At 48.2% G+C, this 18,057-nt stretch overlaps 1 protein-coding gene across 3 annotated transcripts in view; it reads left to right on the top strand.

The window, feature by feature from the left end:
- Nucleotides 1–18,057, top strand: part of LOC130157533 (phosphofurin acidic cluster sorting protein 1-like) — a 71,952-nt gene that overhangs the window by 32,511 nt on the left and 21,384 nt on the right. For all 3 annotated transcript variants that reach the window (XM_056357227.1, XM_056357226.1, XM_056357228.1), the window contains exon 2: nt 17,730–17,817. In XM_056357227.1, coding sequence (XP_056213202.1) covers nt 17,730–17,817 — 88 coding nt within the window. The remainder of the gene's footprint in view (nt 1–17,729; nt 17,818–18,057) is intronic.

Below are 18,057 nucleotides of genomic sequence, written 5' to 3'. Positions count from 1 at the left end.
TTTATTGAAGAGATCTGTGGTGTGAATGCAAGTCACAAAAGCTTCTATAAAAATACGAGTTCTTGCTAGAATGGCATCTGGTGACCCGAGGTGTGAGTCCAAAGTGGGACCATTCAGTCCGACTTCTCTGTGATCTTGGGCATCTCACTTTCCCTTTCTGCACCCAGCCTCCTCATCCAAAACAAAAACAAGGAGCAGTGCCAGGGAGGGGGGGTTGAGAAGGTGTGACTGAATGACCAGCAGCTTTGCTAGGTTGTGCAGTGGGATGGGAATATGAGGTGAATTGTCTGAGCTCTAGTGATCCATTGTAATAGCAAAAAGGAAGAGATGAGTACAAACAGCTGTGTTTTGGCTAGTTGCTTTTTACCTGGAGGGGAAAAGCCCCAGGGGTGTGTGGTGTGTGTATGTGAGGATTGCTGTTGCTTGTCTTCCACTACAGCAGTGGAAGGGAAATTCGGTCAGACAAAAACCCACTGGGTTCAAACCAGCTCAGTGGGAGACGAGCATTACTGTCCAATTTTTGGCAACCTGGCTGGCTTGAGTAGCTCTTGTTACACCCCTCATTCTCCCAGCAAGAGTGTTTTGAACTACTCCAAATGAGTCTCTTTCCTCTTACCTGAGAGCTTTTCAAAGATGTGCATTTGCTGCTGCCAGGCTTGGGTCAGCTGAGTGCTCCAGTGGGAAGAATTTGTGCCAGTGCCTTCCTTCAGGCCAGCTGCAGCATGAGTGGTTTGCAGCAAGTTGGCCTTTCCCATAGCCATCCTGTTTTCATGGCTGTGTGTCATACTGAGCAGTGCCTGGTAAAGGCTCTTTGGACTTAACATTGTGCTTACGGTCTGGTGAAAGCAGTCAGCGAGCGGAGCTCAGCCAGGCACACTTGCATTTGCATGGACTGTGTTTGCGCATCGTTGCAGAAAGCAGCAGCCTGCAGGATGGGTTTGCCTGAGCTTGACACAGCAGGAAGTGAAGCGTGGACATGGATGAGGAGGGGCTTACGCTGTGCCACGGGCTGGTGCAGTGACTTGCAGTCTGCAGAAGACACTAGGAAGTGTGACGTGGAAGCTCTTATGTGTCTGAGCCTTTACTGCCTTGGAGATGGGCTTTTTAACAGCCCTCAGGACTTTCAGGGTATGGACTGACAAGTCTTGGAGGGCAGCAGTGTGTCCTGCTATAAGCTTGTACTGTACCCTGGGCTCCTGTTTGACCATAGTACAGTAGGACAAAAATGCTTTCCTTTTAAGAAGGGCTGTACTTAGACAAATGTGTGCATGAGGCTGGATGGAGGAGAAACCTTGTGAAGAACAGTGCCTCTTCTTTGGTAGCAGGTAGACCTCTCCTGACGCATTGCTGAGGGCACTCAGCATTTAGATAGTCTAACAAATCTCTTCCTGTTTGCAAATGTGCACAGCTAGTAGCCATGTGGGTGCAGAGTTTTCTAGCTGCCTCAAATGTGAAAGAAATTTATTTGGTGTTGCTGCTCCCAGTGTGCTGGTCTGCTTTCAAAATGGGAGAAGCCGGTTTGATACATGTTAGTGAAGGAGGTCAGGTTTTCAGGAATGTTGATGGCTTTATGCTGTTCTCTGTGTATAGAGTTGGTTTTGGGTGATGTGAGCAAGAGTTTCTCATGCTGCCAATTCTTAGCCCAGTGACTAGTCTTTGAATATGGGAGTAATATCTGCCAGGAAGACAACCTCAGTCGCTTTGGGACTGAAGTCCAAATCTAGATCAAAAGCATCAAATGTGGGTGTCTTAAAATGCCAGACTCAGCTGGAGGCATAAGTTTTGAGATGGAAGTGCCTCACCTCACCAGTTCGTATCGAAAAGGTATGTCCCTAGGAGAGGTGTTTACTTCAGAAAACTTATTAGGACTTACCTTAAAAATATTGGGCCAATGAAGAGAATCTTGTTGAGGCACAACAAGATAAATACATCTTCATGTTAATTACTTTTGGCAACATGCATTCATCTGTGACTTCTGCCAGAGCAAATGCAATGGACCTTAGGCCTCTGACAGAGTTCAAGATCTGTATGTTGCTAATAGGAGTCCTCAGGGGCTTGGATGATGGATGGATCGCTTGTCCCTTTTGGTGGTCAGAAGAGAAACATGCAAGGCTGTCAGACAACATAAACTTTCTTCAAAATGTGTCAGAGCTGGGGTACCAAGTGCTAATGGTAATGCTGCTCCTACTGCTAGCAGACTCCCAAGGCTCTGTTGCAGCCTTGCTTCTGCTTTCTTACATTCTGGAACATCTCTATAGAAACAGCTTTATGCACTTTCTCACAGAAGGAGGTTGAAGTCAGTAATCCATCTCTGGAAAGTCCTTACCACTTACCAGTGGCAAGCATGGCTGTTGACAGCAGCATGGGCTCAGGATGATCACCAAGGTAAAGTGTTCGCAAGCACATGTGAAGTCCCTGTGGTCTTTCCTCCTGGAGTGCTATAAAAATTATAGGGATATTCAGCTTATTTGTTTCTAGCTTCCATTTTTAAAAGTGAGAGAGTGACTCACTTTATGTTTACTAGATTGAAAATTCACAAATAATTAATCTGCTTTTGTATGGAATTGAAAGTTCAGTTCAAATCTCCAAAGTTAGTCTCTTAAAACTAGCTGACTAAAACTACTTTAGATGTACTGGATTAAAAGAACATTCATCTAAACATATTCTGTATAGAAAGCTCAGTTAATTGGCTGGAGGATTATTATTCCTGAGTAGTCAGAAACCAATGGATTCTGTTCAGTGCCCTCCAAGATTCTGGAGTGAGCAGGTCTTATTGTATACACTCTTCCCTTTTACTTGGAGCTTCAAAGAGGAAAATCAGCTTTGTGCTTTTTCAAGCTTCCAGTTGGGTTTCTCAACTCTGCAACTTGCCAATGAACCAAAGTGTTTCATTTCTGTTTGCAGAGGTATTCTCTCTGAGCACCCCAGGGCAGGAAACGGCTGTCAAGGCTTGGGCTAGCACTCGGCTAACTCTGGTTCCAGATGTCAGTCTGCTGAATTCCCTGTGCTTAAAACTTTGAGGTTTTTTAAAGCTATGAAGCATTTTTACAGCAAAAACTTTTTTTAAGTTCACAGAAAATAGTTTTTATTAGCTGTGTAGTAGGATGATTGTTAAAATTTCCATGTAGTTTTTAGGTGTATTTCTCTTCTCTAAAAGATTTGAATAGACTATCTCAACTTTTGTGTCTGCTCTAGGGAGTGCTGACTTGACTTTTATCTGCACATCTGCTTTGGAGGAAGGCTGTTACAGAGGAGATTAAAGAGCTTTTTGCAAATATTCTCTTTGCACTGAGGCTTAAGTGCAATGAAATCTGAAGGGAGACACAGGATTACTGAAGCATGGAGGTTCTCAGCTCAGATGAATAGCCACAGTTGTGTGGTCCCCAAAAAGCACACCCACCTGAAAATTATTAGTTGTGCATCCGTGGCTGATCAGTCTGGCCTGGGGTTTGGGCAGGACTGTGTACTTCATTGGCAAGGCCCAGGTGTAAGATCCTGGCCTGGAGGACTGTGCCCTGTGAGCTGCAGGTCCTGGGAAGGTGCTGTGCTTGCAGGACTTGCTATCAGACTTCAATTCATTCTTGGCTTCCCTAGAAGTGTTGGTTTTTGCCTACAGTGGTTCTGCTTTTGCAAGATGCTCTTGCCTTTTCTTCTGATGTAAACCTTCCTCCTTTCGTTGATTGTGCTGTTTGTTCCCATCCTTTCCTTGCTGTCACCTTTTATCTCCTCTGACACAGACCATGGATGCTGCCTAGAAGTCTTTGACACTGAATGTGAGTTGAATCACTTGGAGTATGTGAGATAATTAGGTACAATTGTGTGCAGATGAAAAAAACAAATTTCAGAAAAAGCTCACAAAAACCCAATGCTAAACAAGGCTGATTTCTACATGCATAGTGTTTATTTTTGACAAGGGTATGATCAGATCAGCTTGTGCCATGTGACAGTGCTGGAGACCTAGTTGCTTCTCAGCAGGTAAATTTTGTCCCATGTCTAAGACATGCCTTGGCCCTGTGCTGCATGTGGTTTTGGCATCCTGAGGAGGATGGGAAGGTTGTACATACTCTTGATGAGTGCAGGAGTAACTTCAGTAGGGTCCAATTTTAACTGACCTGTACATCCTTCTCTAATTGCATGCAAATTTAAAGCAGGGATTATTCTTGTAAAGCCTTATTTAAATTTTCCAGTGCAGTTTTATTGCATGTTAAAAAACCTAAATAGTGCAGGCTTGGTTATATCCTTCATTGATTAGAAGCCAGTTGTAGATAGTGTGTGGTGCGTGCAGCTGAACCTACTGTGTCAATTTGAAATCGTCTGCTTGGCCTTACGTGGGTGTCGACAGAGAAATTATAGAAAGCAGTGCAGTAGCTGGTTGTGGACCCCGGTCAGCACCTCTGCCTTTCCACTCAAAACCACTGGAGTGATTTACTCTCTGGTTGAGCGGCAGTGCTCTTTTAGGCTTTCTAAAGCAAAAGCCTCCTCCATCAATGGCTGATGCCTTGAAAGGGAGACCTCCAGACCTTCTTCCTTCTTTCAGGGTACAAATCCGGTTTTATTTTCCCTCTTGTTGGGTTCTCCCTAGTTCAGTTTCTGGGCTGTCTTTCCCTCTTGTACAAAACAGGGTTGGCTGTGCTCCAGGTCTGTAAAGACCCACATTGTTCTGTGTGGAATTGCTCATCACAACTGGTTATTCCCTTTAAACAAGCATCTTTGGGTGCAGGCGACATCATAGAATTGTTTTGGTTGGAAAAGCCCTTTAAGACCATAGAGCCCAACATCAGAGGACCTTGGTGGTATTTGCTTCTGTGGGCAGGACCAAACCGCACTGTTCCCTCAGTGGGTCAGTGTACTTGGTACCAGAGCCAGCCCCAGTGATACTGCAAAATGGTTCTTCAAGACATCATTGCCAGAGTTGTGGTAGACGAGCGGTTCAGTTCAGGTTGGGTGGAACTTCCCTGTATTGTGACATGGCTCTGGGCTGTGCTGTGTTGGCTGTGAGTGCTTGGTGTGGTGGGAAGCCGATGGGGCCTAGCTTTATCTATGTAGGACACAGTGGGCTGAATATGGGAATCCTGGGCTGCTGCGCTGCTACTCTAGTGCAGGTGTTAGGAGTAAGCATGCTATATCTGCAGTGGCAGTGCTGGCACTGCTTCTCCTGTGTCAGGTTGGTCTAGAGAGCTGCCCTGAGCGTCTCCCACCCAGCAGTAAGCAGGACTGCTGCTGTTGGGCTTGGCATCCCTGGCCCTGCCACTGCTGGAGATACGGCTTGTATTTGTGAGGCTAGGTGCTCTGAGCATGTCAGATGGTTGGTGCACCTTCCAGGGTTCTGGATAGTTGCTGGGTCTCCAGATATTGTGTACCTGTGTCTCCCCTCACCTGTCTGTGCCTCCATCCCTTCCACCACATCTGGGCTGATCCAGCAACCTGCCACTTACGATAAGGAGCAATGGTGATGCTCTGATGCAGTCTCTGATCTTTTAGATGTTACATGAGGGAAGGGTAATGTGATTGCATCCACGGAATCACACTAACAAAAGACCCTGTGCCTTTGTACCAGGGTAGCAGTGCTCTTCATAATTCCCAGGGGAACAGCTTCCTCTGCCTTCTTTCCATATATGATTATCCTGAGGAAGGGACTCACCTCTCCTTTGAACTGGCAGCCTATTTAGAGCTGAGCACCAGCAAATATAACATGCTACTAATAACCTAATGAATGCTTTGGGGGCCTTGGCTTCTCTAGGCTGGTGTTTTGCTCTTGTTTCTGCATATTGCTGTTCATGCCCTGGGTAATTTGACTTTGTTTCATCTTTTAGATGCTTGCTTCTTGGCCCTGGGAACTGAAGATAGTGCCGTCTAGCCAGGCTGCTGTGCTGCCCCTCCCTTTGGGCATTAGGGTGGCTTGTGTGATGCTTTCACAGCATTTCTGTTAAGGAGCTGCCAGATGTTTCTGAACTAGGTTTTTCCTTTGGGTGGTACCCTATTGGTATGTCTAGATCCTGGGCATTTAGTTAAGTTTGCTCTTCTGATGTTGTCCCTTGACTTTTTTACTTCTCTTAAAAAATTGTAACTGGTTAGAATTTCACAGCCACTTGCAGTCTTACTGCCTGCCTTTCTTAACCACTTACTCTGTGTTAGTCAGATTCAGAGCTGTCCCCTCATGGCTGTTGTCAAAACTTTTCAGTATATTCTGGGCTTGAACTAGCTTTTATTTCTTTTATAGGCTTCTTTTATAGTTTGATCAGTGAACTAAAAAAGCCACATTTTTGTTTCTTCTGCTTCAGTTGGCTGGTGCAGAGCTGCCTGTGGGCCAGTCCCAAGCTATGTGCGCTGGCATAAGTTTCTCTAACTGGCTGTGTAGAAGAGCTGGAGATGACTCATTTCGGAAATGTTTAACAACGTCCTGTGTAAAATTCGGAGTACTTGGAAAGAAAACAAGGACAGTGCATTGGACTACAGACCTGACTTGGCCAACGCATGCCTGAATAACAGGCATAAAGAAGCACCTCTGTTGCAGCAGGTGGCTTTGTGTGTACCTATCATGCAGGAAATTCTTTACTTCAGCCACAGATTCCCACGGGTTTGTGGGAGGAGCTGTATGATAAACCACCTGTCCCTCTATTTCCTGGTATCTCCGATAGGCACTTTGGTGCTCTGATGAGTACTAAAAAAAATGTACTTTAAAAAGAATAAGTGGTTGGTAGGGTGTTGAAGTTTTCATGCATGTTGCAAATTCAGATTGTCTTAGCCAGGGTGGCTGTGTGTGCCTGGTGTGGCTGTAATACAGGATGTGGTGAGGTGGCACACCACGTTATTTACAGACCCTTTTGCTAGGCAAAATGTCTGTTGTGATAGCTCCTGGCTCAGATTGCAGCTTGCTGAGATGCTGGATGGGCACAGTGATCCTTGGAAAGAATATCTTGTTCCACTGGGACAACAGCTGGAAGTGAGCAGCTCCAGGTGCATGGAGTGTTGTCTGCTTGGTGTGTGTGCTGCTTCCAGAGCCCCCAGGGCCCTGTCAGCCCGTGAGTAACTGTCTGATGCTGCTGAGCCCAAGCTGCAGCGCCTTTGCAGCTGGGCAGCATGGCAGCCTGCTGGGAAATCTCATGGTGCCAGTGACATAAATGACTTCAGGCAGCAGCTGCCTGCATGCTTTGCCTGGAGAGGTCCTCAAGGGGAAACTGCCTTTGCTCCGGCCTGCTGGAGCTCAGGCTGCTCCCTAGATACAGCTCCTCTGCTTTTGCAGGGCAGCTAGTGCATGCTTCTTGATGCCTGCACCCAGCGAGCCTGATGTTACAGGGGTGGACTTGAGCACAAAGCACTATTATATGGCTGGGGTTTTCTGGTAAATACCATGGTATCCCTCAGCTAGTGATCTAGCATGAACCATAGCAACATGTACTCACTTCCACTCCAGCTGCATGGGTTGTGTGGCACCTCTGCCTCAGGAAAGCATGCGTGGTTGGGTAGAAACAGCCCAGCAGCTTTGGATTGCAGGGGTGTGACATGGTGGTCATCTCTGCCAGCAGGGGCTGTTTCTGAAGGTGACTGATGAGGAGAAGCAGTGCACACTAGAGTGTTTGCAGGCATCTCTATGCTAAAAGGAAAGCTGCTCTGTAGCACCAGGTAAGCTGCAGCTCCTTGCCATGGGGTGTGTGAGATAGCTCTGGTATGTCTGTGACAGTGACAGGTTGTAGCAGCTGACAAGGCCTTTCCAGGCAGATCTCAGGGTTTCCATTCCACCCCCTGATCTTGCTTTTGACACTGAATGCACAGTGACTGTTCTCCTGTGATTTTAACAACTGTCCTTTCATAGCTCCCCCACTTTTCAGACAAGGGTCCTTGTGTGTGGTCAGCACAGTGGCCTTGCTAGTCTTTATCAGTGGGTTGAGAGACTTGTGTTATCAAAGAGGTTAAAAACCCATTGGGAAATGCCGTGCAGAAAATTTAAGGTCACTTTTAGTCAATCTGGATTCCTTTTGCTTTCACCTGGGAAGTAGTCCACAGGGACTCAGTGGTTTGGGGTGGTGGGTGAAAAGCAGTACCTTCAGCAGTGCTGTGTTATGAAGGTACAAGTGGGTGATTACAAACTGGCTAAAAGATTTAAAGCAAAACTAGTGGGGAAAGCTGTGAACAGAGGCTAAATACATCTGGGAAGACTGCACAGCAACTCTGTTGAAATAACAGTGTTCCAGCCTGTACAGATCCTGGGCATGATAATAGTAGGCTATAATGCTTCAGAAGGGCATTTTTCTGTTGCTGACTTTTTCTAGCACAGAGCAGCATGACCAGACTGTAAAATGACATTATTAGGTGCCAGGTTTATATCTGACTTGAATCAGATTAAATGTTAGCAGGAAAAGAATTTTGTTGGGAAACATGCAGTTCCCAAGAGTATTTTAGTCTTTCCTCTTAGCTTTTGAACCTGCTGGGCAACTTCATTTGGTATTTATGGAAGACTAGAAGGAAAGAAGTTTAAAAACCACATCGCTGGGTATAAGGAGGGTGCAGGGAAACCTCAAGAGCAGCAAAATGTGTCAGTTCAAATTTTGAAGCTGCAGCCCCATCAGAGTGGAGAGCTGGGCATTGTCTGCCTTGTCCTTGGCACCTGCTCCTTGTGTTTTGCCTTAGTGTGGTTATGTTGCCTACTTGGGCAGGCTGGAGGCTTGTGGAGCAGAACTGTACTGTGTGAGGGAGGCATTTAGTACAGCTTTACAGGCAGGCATGAAGCTGTCACAAAACAGTAGCAGCCTGGATGGTGGCTGTGTGGGGTCCAGGACTGTGCCAGTGACGTCAGAGATGGAGCAGCTCTTCCCTGGAGTGGCTTGGCTCAGAAAGAAATTGAATAGCACAGAGGAAAGCTGGATGTGCAGAAGGCTGTGGCTTGCCTCAGTGCACAGTGGTATCTGCCTTAACTCTCTGGACGGGTAGGTTCAATCCCTGCCGAGCAGAGCTCTGTATTAAAAGCTGCCTGAAGAGAGGAGACTTGCTAGGAAGGAGGGGCAGGAATAGCCCTGTCAATGCTGACAGCTGTAGTTGTCAGTTTCCTCTTGCCCGAGTTCTGTGCTGGCTGCATACATAGGCAGTGCTCGTCCTGCTTGGGAGTTTGTGATGCTCGGTAGGCCTAGCACCACAGCAGCAGCTGTTCTTTCTTCCCACAGTGGGACCAGCTGCATTGGCAGGAATGACATCTGAGATCAGAGTAGGAGGTATGTGTGTCTTGTGTGTAATTTGCTCTCCAGGCTGGCAAAGCATGTGGAAGCTCTCAGTCCGCAGCAGGGATGGGTCAGAAAGTGACGTTTCTCAGGAGGAAGCAGTCCTCAGGTTGGGAGATGGCATTCAGGTTATATATAGACTTCAGCTGTGTCTTTGTCTGCTGTGTGCAGTGTCCCACACTGAGCCACCCTCGAAATGAGCACAGAGGCAAGCACTTGTGTCCTAGACACAAGTCCACAACACAAACAGCTAGCTGGCCAGAGCTGTCCGCTTCTTTTCAAGGCTGCCAGTATTGCTGAGCCCAAAACTGTGGAGCTGTCTGTAGCTATGGAGCCTGTAAAGGACAGCTGTGCTTAGAGGAATCAGCCTGAGAATAGGAAGGGAACATTTCGTCATACGGGCTTATCTTTGACTTGAGTCCGCTATTGCATTTGCATTGGTCTGAGAATGTATTTTTCCTGTTTAGAAGCAATTTGCTTGGAGAGAAGCTGGCATACACTTGCCCATGTGATGAGGCACGTCCAAACCTCAGCAGCCTTGAGAAGAAAGCACACTTGCTCTGGAGCAGTCAGGTGTAGGCCTGAGCAGTAGGAATCACAGGCAGCTTCACTGGGCTGAGAGTGTCACTGCTGTCTGTGCGTGCTTAGTGGGATGCTGGAGGAGATGGAATACTCCTTGGTTGGGTGTATGGCCTTGGCCGAGCGTTTTATGTGAGAGCTGTTTGTCCATTGCAGCCAGGCCTGTTGTGTGCTGATTTGGGGTGCCGTGACCCCTGCAGTGGCACTGAAGAAGCCATGCACCCTCATGCCTCTGCTTCATTGCCCTCCTCCTTGGACCAGCCTACCCTTTCTCACCATGCCACGGGCAGCGAATAAGCAAGGGAAGCCAATTCAGCTCTTGTCCTGAACATTCTTTCATTAGAAGTGCAGTGTTACAAGTAGTTCAGATCTTCTTCCACATGCACAACCTGCATGTTAACATTTTGGCAGCACAAAAGCAGCTGAAAGCCTGTAGTAGATGTAGGAAAAGTGCTATGCACCCTGAGTGCAGCACTGCTGCTGGTCTGTCTGCCCCTCCTCGCGTGACTCTCTGCGTTTAGGGCTGGTGTACACTCAGTACCGCATCTTGGCTGATCTCTTTTAACAAGGGTGTTTCAAAAGCTTAACTTCTTAAAACCCGACAAGGAAACATAGTGGCTGGTCCAAGAACAATTTTGGCTGTAGCTATCAGATTACCAGTTTTGAAAGCCCTAGGGAAGAGAATGATTTTGCACATCAGTGTTAGGTATTTAGAAAGATTTTTATATTCTCCTAGATAAATCTAACAGATCTCTTCTGTAATGCTGAGTGAATCTTACACCCTCCAGACAATCAGTGAATCCATTACCTGGCTGTACTCGATCCTCCCTCACACCTGGCTTTCACACAGGTAGCAAGCAGCTCTGATAGCTGTTGCTGGTGATAGCTGGTACCTGCTGCTGCTGCTGCTGGCTGAGACATGCACAAGGTCTGCCAATGTTCGTGTCACTTCTCTGAGCCTCCTTACGTTGTAGGTGCATTTGAACCAGCCTGGTATGTCTGCTATGCCTTGTCCTAACTGTTGTGTCTCTTCAGGGTGTGACCTGCTCTTTCCCGTGCATCTGTTGTGAGTGGCTGTACCATCTCAGAGGTACTGCAATGCTATGATTGGCACAGGAGTGCCAAGAGGTTGTGATGGGAGAGCAGCTGTTCCTGGGAGGCCTCTGGGTGGCAGTCACAGCTCCTGGGCAGACCGGGGTGTGGTCCCTGCAGTGGGAAAGCTGCTTCTGAGTGTTTAATAGAGCAGCTGGGTGCGGTAAGCTCAAGGGCAAGTCGCTGACCAAACCAGAGCTGTTCTGTGATCATCTGCCCAGAGATTAAAGAGTTAGGCACTTTTCCAAAGGCTGATCAGAGCAGGTCATGCCTGATAAATGTACATGCACAGTGAGATGGTGATGTTTAATGCAGTTAAAAATGGACTGCCCAGTCAGATGATGACAGCAACGGCTGTTGGGGTGGGCTTTCTGTCCTCTGAGGATAGGAAAAATGAAAAAAAATGAGGTGCTCCAGTACCATCGTGCTGAGGTCCCATTTAATGTGCTGCACTGGCCTCTTCGCAAAGAGGCTGCAGTCTGTCTTGAATGGCCATCCCAGGGGGCATGTGCTAACACAGGGCTGTAAGCAGGACTCCGCACAGCTGTGAGCAGCCAGTCATGAAGACAAGGAAGGGTAGATGTAGCTACTTGCAGGACACAGTTTTCTTCCCTTTGCCTCCGATTTGTCCTGACTGAGGATGCCGTCTTACTGTTGGTAGTGTACACTCTGCTGACACTGGCATTCTTTGCTGTTTTAAGCATGCATTTGTCCTCTGTCCTCCTCCCGTGTAGTGCAGACAACTTGGTGCTGTGGGGAGAAGGAACCCCTTCTCAGCATGGGCTTTTATGTTCCTTTGCTGTTATAACCCTCAGAGACAAAAGGAAGAAGAGTGTCAGCAGGTCGTCCAGAATGTGTGAGCTTTGGCCTTGGGTTTGGTCTCTCTAGAGCCACGTGGAGGGAGGTGGGATGATGGAGGGGACCAGGAATAGTCACATGGGGAAACAGGCTGGATATCCTAAAGCAGGCAGAGCCATAAGCTGTAAAATGCTTTACAGGAAATGAAAGGATTTTCGTTTCCAACCTGGAGGTTTTTGTCTTTCTGTCCCTTATGTTTTGGGATTTCCTTTGGGAATGTCACTTGGGAATCGGGATGAGTCAAACCTACTGCAGTTTGCAGTAACAGAAGTCTGCTCTGGATCCAGCAGCAGGGCAGATGCGTGCTATTGGTAGCAAAGTTGCTGTCAGCCAGGATGCTGGGGAGCCAAAATGCTTCCTCTCTCACAGCAAGGAGGGGATTGCTCGTCAGCACCAGGGCTGTTGTGCTGCACACCATCCTGTGTAGCTCAGCTAGGAGACCCTGTTACACAGCAGGCATTTGGTGGCCCTGGCCCTAGTTCCTTGGGGCCTCCAGGAGGGTGCCTTTGTGGCCTTTGGTCTCTGCATCCTGCTGTGTTACTCCAGTGCAGCTTGCTTTACATGTGCTTCCCAGGCAGCAGCAGTTGCTGGAGGGCAGAGAGGCAAGTGTGCTAGCAAGTCTTGAATGCTCTGTCACACTTTCCCTTGGGGAGGCTCTCAAAGCAGGCTAACACCAGCTTTCATCCCAGTTCATCTCAAAGCATGTAATTGGTCCACCTACTCGTCCTGATGCCAGAGCTGCAGAGCTTGATGAATCTGCTGCTGTCCCAGTTCATCGCTCCTGTTTGCTGGCAACGGGGACTTGGTTTCTGAAAGTGGAGTAGGTCTCTCCTCCCCTCTGTGTGCATGAGTGGTGTCTTGTGCTTATGTACGGCTGAGGAAGTATCTTGACTTCAGAAAGCTGTGGCTGAGTGCACATTCACTGCTTGCACCCCATTTGTGTGCTCTTCTCTTAGCGCCTGCTTTGGCCACTATCAGAGGTGAGCTGTAGGGCTGGACACCTCTCTGTTCAGGGCGGGTAAAGCTGCTTCTCCGAACTGTTGTATGAGAATAGCCAGCCTGCAGGGTGAGCTGCAGGGCAACCCCATCGCCCGGGGTGGCTGGTGCTGGCCGGCTGCCTTCTGCCCTCCAGTGGGAAGCCTCGCAGGAAGGAGGTGCTGCACAGCAACTGAGCCAGGGCTACAGGAGCGGCCCGTACCTTGCAAGGCCCACTGAACATCTGCCATTGCTCCAGAAGCCCAGTCTCAGAGGTGGATATCTCCTTGAAAGGCAAACCTGAGCTGTCGAGGTCAGGAAAAATACTGAGGAGCTGCTAAACTGCTGCTGTTGAAGGCTTAGTCCACAGCTGTGTGTCTAATAAGGATGGTAGTGTTGACAAGGATGCGTGGAGGGCCAGTGCTGGGAAAGGTGGATGTGCTCTAATATTTGTAGGTGGCATGGGAGCACGAGGCAAAACCCAGGGAGCCTGGCTGCTGCCACTTGAAGGAATGAGTGCAAATGTTCAGGAAAACAATCCTGCCCAGAGAATGAGCTGCTACTCACCAGTGGTCAGTAAGCCAAGCACTGAACAGCCCAGAGTCCCAGCAGAAAAAATATACTGCGTCTGCTCAAAAGGGGCGTGAGACCTGCTGTTAAGGTTTTATATCCTGTTACTGGCCAGATGTACCGTTCAGAGTCCTTGTTGCTGCCTTGCTTTACACTCTAGACTTCACCTTCCATGTATCTCAGAAGTGCTCCTTGGCACCTCTGCCTCCTCAGTGCTTGTGTCCTGTGCAAAAAGAGATGTCTGAGGTTCCTTGTTTACCCAGAGCTCAAGCTGCTTCTCTGCCAGGCGCCTTTGCCAGTTTGTGGATAAGTTTTGGCTAGCTTTGCAGCTCCAGTTTTACAGGGTGCTTCTAGAGCCCCCTCACCGTGTACAGTGTACCCCCAAATCTTTTTGCTGAGGCCATAGGTAGGTCTAAATAGTTTTCCTCTCCTTACTAGTTGCTCTCAGGCTTACAGGCAAAGCACAGGCTGTAACTTGCTACTCCTGTACTGTGCACAGATGCATTTTCATCCTATTTTCCTTCCCTCTCTACCAGCCTTAGGAGCTGTACCTCTAACTTGTAGTCCCCTGGCATCAGGGACTTTAGAGGTGTGTGGCCTTCACTGAAACATTGGCCTTGAAATGCAACAGTAAACCCAGCCACTGTGAGTGTTACCTGTGAGCGGCGGTCACCTGTTGGGACAGGAGGCTGGGTGAATTTGGAAACAACAGCTGGAGCCAGTGCTTTGCTGCTGGCACTGAATTTCACAAAATAAATGTGTTACAGGAGCTTTGCTTTTCAAGATGAATGCACAGGCGAGGTTGGTGACAATGTTATAAGCGTTTCATCAGAATTCAGAGCAAAAATTCCAAATTAATCATTTAACTAGAGAGGGAGAAAACAGCTGAGAAGCTGCAACCTGGAAGGGGGGGGGGGGGGGGGGGGAAGGAAAAGATGTGCATAGAATGATGCTTTGGGGTGTTTTCAAAGTATGACTTCAATGTTTAAGAACATACTCTAGAAAGTGCATACTCTAGAAAATTTCAGCTTTGAGGCTTTAAATGCTATCAGACAGTTAACTCAGTGGGTTCCTGGGTTTGCTTCTTTCTCTAGCCCCCCTCCCCCTTCCCCCTCCATCTTATTTTGATGTAATTGCTTGCATTGCAGGATCTCAACTTTGAAAGTTAGTGCTTGTTTAGCTAAGGTGAGTGAGAGAGTGTCGGTGCGCGCATGTGTCAGTGCGCACATGTGTCTGCTCCTTAGCCAGGGGCGTGCCGTCAGGATGCATGTGTTTGTATGTATGTACCTGTGCTCCTTTTCATTACCACCACCTTAGCTGAGGCGTGGGTGGCAGTGATGGGTGTGTGAATGTGTGTATGTGTACATGTACTCTTGTTTGTGATGTCCTCAGCCAGCAGCGGTGGTGGGCTGTGTGCTTCTTGGTATCTTCAGCTTTAGTACCAGGTTGAATAAAGAGGTAGAGCGGAATGAATGAAGGCTAGGAGCTGCTTTATTTTATTGCATGTTTAAAAAGCCATGATCAGGAAAGAGGATTTTTGGCTGACGGACCATCCCAGTTAGTGATGGAAAGAAGGCAGCATTTTTTAAGATAATATCAGGAAATGGTGAGTATCACTTGCCAGTGAACAACCGGTAGTGGAGTATAGGAGTACTGGAGTTCCAGGAGGCTGTCGGACTGTCCTGTTGGAGCTCATTTTCCTTGTTGCTGTCAGTCACCGTTGCTGTCAGTGTTACACAGTCATGTTCACCACAGCACAATACAGAGGCAGCCCTTGCAGTAGTTCCACAGCTCGAGTAATTGCTACTTAATCTGTTTAATTATATGAGCACGAAGATCCAGATTTATAACTTATCTACCAAAAAGTGCAGTGACTTTAGGGAATCACGGTGATCAGTTCTGGGCAAGACCATGGGGTAGTTGCCATGGGATTTGGCTCAAGCGTTCAGATAGGCACTGCCGTTCTTATCCCTGTGATCAATCCTGCCCTATAGAGGTCTGCAGGGATTAGTGGGAGACCCACTGCTCTCCGGAACTGGTGCCAAACACTTAGCGGTGACAGAAATCTAGGTGATGCAGGGATTGATTAAGTAACAGATCAAAAGAGGGTCATCAGGGACAGCCAAGTTGCTAGGGAGCACCCTTCTAAAAATTGTGTGCTCTTGTGCTGCAAATAAGTACATTTAGACTCCAGGACACGCATGCTAATTTCTGTGGGAAGGGCAGTGGTATTTCAGAAAGCACTGTTTTGAGAAGGGGTTGGAGTTGCAGGGTAACATATACGTGAGCTTGTGAGATCTTTTGAGTGCTGCAGGGGGGGATGAGCAGAGAGTGGAAGGGGGTTACTACCTTCCCGTACGTGGTTCGGTAAGGACCAGGGGCAGAGTACAGGGTCTCCCCCTGTGTAAAAGAGACCTTGAAAACTGGAGAGGGATAGAAAGAAGCTTTGAAGTGCCTTATTGGAAATAAAAGAGCTGCCCAAGTGGGCAGAGCTGATCAGTATGCATGTACTCTTCCCCGAGGAAAAATACCAGGTACTGACAGGACTCTGAAGTGCCTCAGATTGGAGCATGAAGAGCTAATGAATGGATTAGTTTGGATAAGGAGTGTGTTTTTACAGTGAGAGCAACTGCTAGGTAGAATTATAATCTTTCAATATCCTCCAATTAAGACTGGATATCCTTATGGAAGTTTTAACCTTTTTGGGATAACTTTTTAACACAGATAACTCACATCTAGATATGTGCTGTATGGAAGATTTGAGTACATGTTCTGTACTTGCCTTATACATTCAAGCCTGATTCCTCTCTGTGGCTTGTCTAGGGACTAGGGACAGTCAAAGTTAGAACTGGTTAGCAATGGTGTTAGCTAAGCTTAGCCTCTTTGAAGACTTTTCCTTAGTACATCTGGTGTGGTTTGCTGTAACCCATCTTTCTGCTAGTACTCAGTCCTGCCCTCCCTGCCCTAGAGGTGGCCTCCTTGTCTTCGGCCACGCTCCCCACTGCTCACTCCTAGCCTTGCCTAAGTATTTCTGGGGAGCAAGAAGCCTGCCCTAGATGATTTCTCCCATCCTACAAGCAGAGGCTCAAACAGGAAGGGTGGACAGGGATGGGATCACTGATTACAGTCCCGGGGTGGGTATGAGGGCTTAGGGGGCTGTAGCCCTGGGTTTTGGCTGAAGGAATCCAGGCCATCTGGCAAAGAGGCAGGACTCCCAGCTTCCTGACTTCTGGTCTCCACCATGCCCTGCTATCCAAACACAAAGGACAAAACAGCAGGATTGCAGTCACAGTCCAGCAAACCTTCTGCACAAGCTAAAATAATTTTAGCAGGGAGGGCAGGCACATGGTAGGAGGTGAGTGCTTGCTAAGCCCTAAACCTGTCCTGCAGTACAGCTGTCTGTCTTTCCCTTTCCAGTATCATTCCACCTCTGGGCTGTTTTACACTGTTGCTGTATGTTAGCGTAGCAAGGACAGTTGGGTTTTTTCCTTCTGGAGGCGGGGAGGTGGGGTGGAAAAGGCACAGAGGGGAATAGATTTGGCCCTCAGAGAGCACAGTGTATCAGACAGGTATTTGGTAGCAGGCCATCTGTTTTCCAGGAAGAGTGGCCTAATCTCAGGTACAGCACACTAGTATCCACAAAAGTCTGGGTACCACTGCCTGCAGCAATGCAGACACAGGGTGGAGCACAGAGGCTACTTGTGAGACTTGAGAGTGCCAGTGTTGCTTGTAAAAATGTGTTTGGCCTGTGCTTCTGACACACAGCTCCTTTCTCCATGGGGGTCCTGCTGCAGGCTCCTAGGCAGGAGGTCAGGGTGGCTGGCTGGCTCACAGGCACTGACTAGTCCTTCGAGCAGCAAAAGTAACTCTTCTCACTCAGCCTCAGGCACCTTCCTGGGTTTTTCCTGGAGGTGCCACTTACCATGCTGAGTCCCTGGGATTTGAGGTTGTCAGGGTGGTGCTGCTGTATGAGGCTTTCTGCGGGGCTGCTGCTGCCCAGCTTCCGAGTCAGCTCTGTGTGGTACTGTGCAAGAGAAGAGCTGAGTTGTGATGTCTGCATGGGAACATTTGCCTTAATTAAGTCCAGGATAAGAGTGGATTTAAGTGCTTTGGTTTATAAATAAACAGCACTGTGGCCAAGGTAGATTTAAGCAGAGCTGGCAACAGCCCTACTTGGGAAGGGATCTCTTTACCACATGGCCTGCTGTTGGACTTCCTGTTGCATGCTAATCCCTTAAGCCTGCTTTAGCTCTGTTAATTTTCCTTCTTTTCTTTTTTCCCCAATGGGCTGTCTTGGTGGCGTGTGAATGCCAGTGTTCCTCGGCCAAGCTTGTGCCTGCAGCTGGGCCAAGCATCTAGGCTGCCTTCTGAGCGCTGGGTACCATGTGGCAGGACCCCAGGGATGGTGGTGCCTGAATGTGTCCCATTCTCTCTGTCTTACAGGCTCTGCAGTCTGCGCCTGAAGAAACTCACAGTGCTGAAAGAGCTGGACAAAGAGCTAAGCTCAGTGCTTATCGCTGTGAAGATTCAGGTATGTTCCTCTCCTTGCTGCTGCCTGATGGCAGCAAGCCCATCCTTGTGCCCTCTGTGAAGTGCTGGTCTGCATGTCCCTTGCCTTGTGCCCACCCTTTGCTTCTGTCTTGGTTAGCACCCCTGGGGAGATTTTGGCTCTCAGGCAGGTGGGAATGATGCCCCAGGGACAGCAGCAAGCTGCCTGGTGCTTGTTTCTATAAGGGATGAATTTGGTTAGGCCTCTACACTGGCACAGAGT

Source organism: Falco biarmicus, chromosome 12, assembly GCF_023638135.1.
Source record: "Falco biarmicus isolate bFalBia1 chromosome 12, bFalBia1.pri, whole genome shotgun sequence".
In the NCBI taxonomy this organism is placed as follows: domain Eukaryota; kingdom Metazoa; phylum Chordata; class Aves; order Falconiformes; family Falconidae; genus Falco; species Falco biarmicus.
This window is presented reverse-complemented; position numbering and strand designations above follow the sequence as displayed.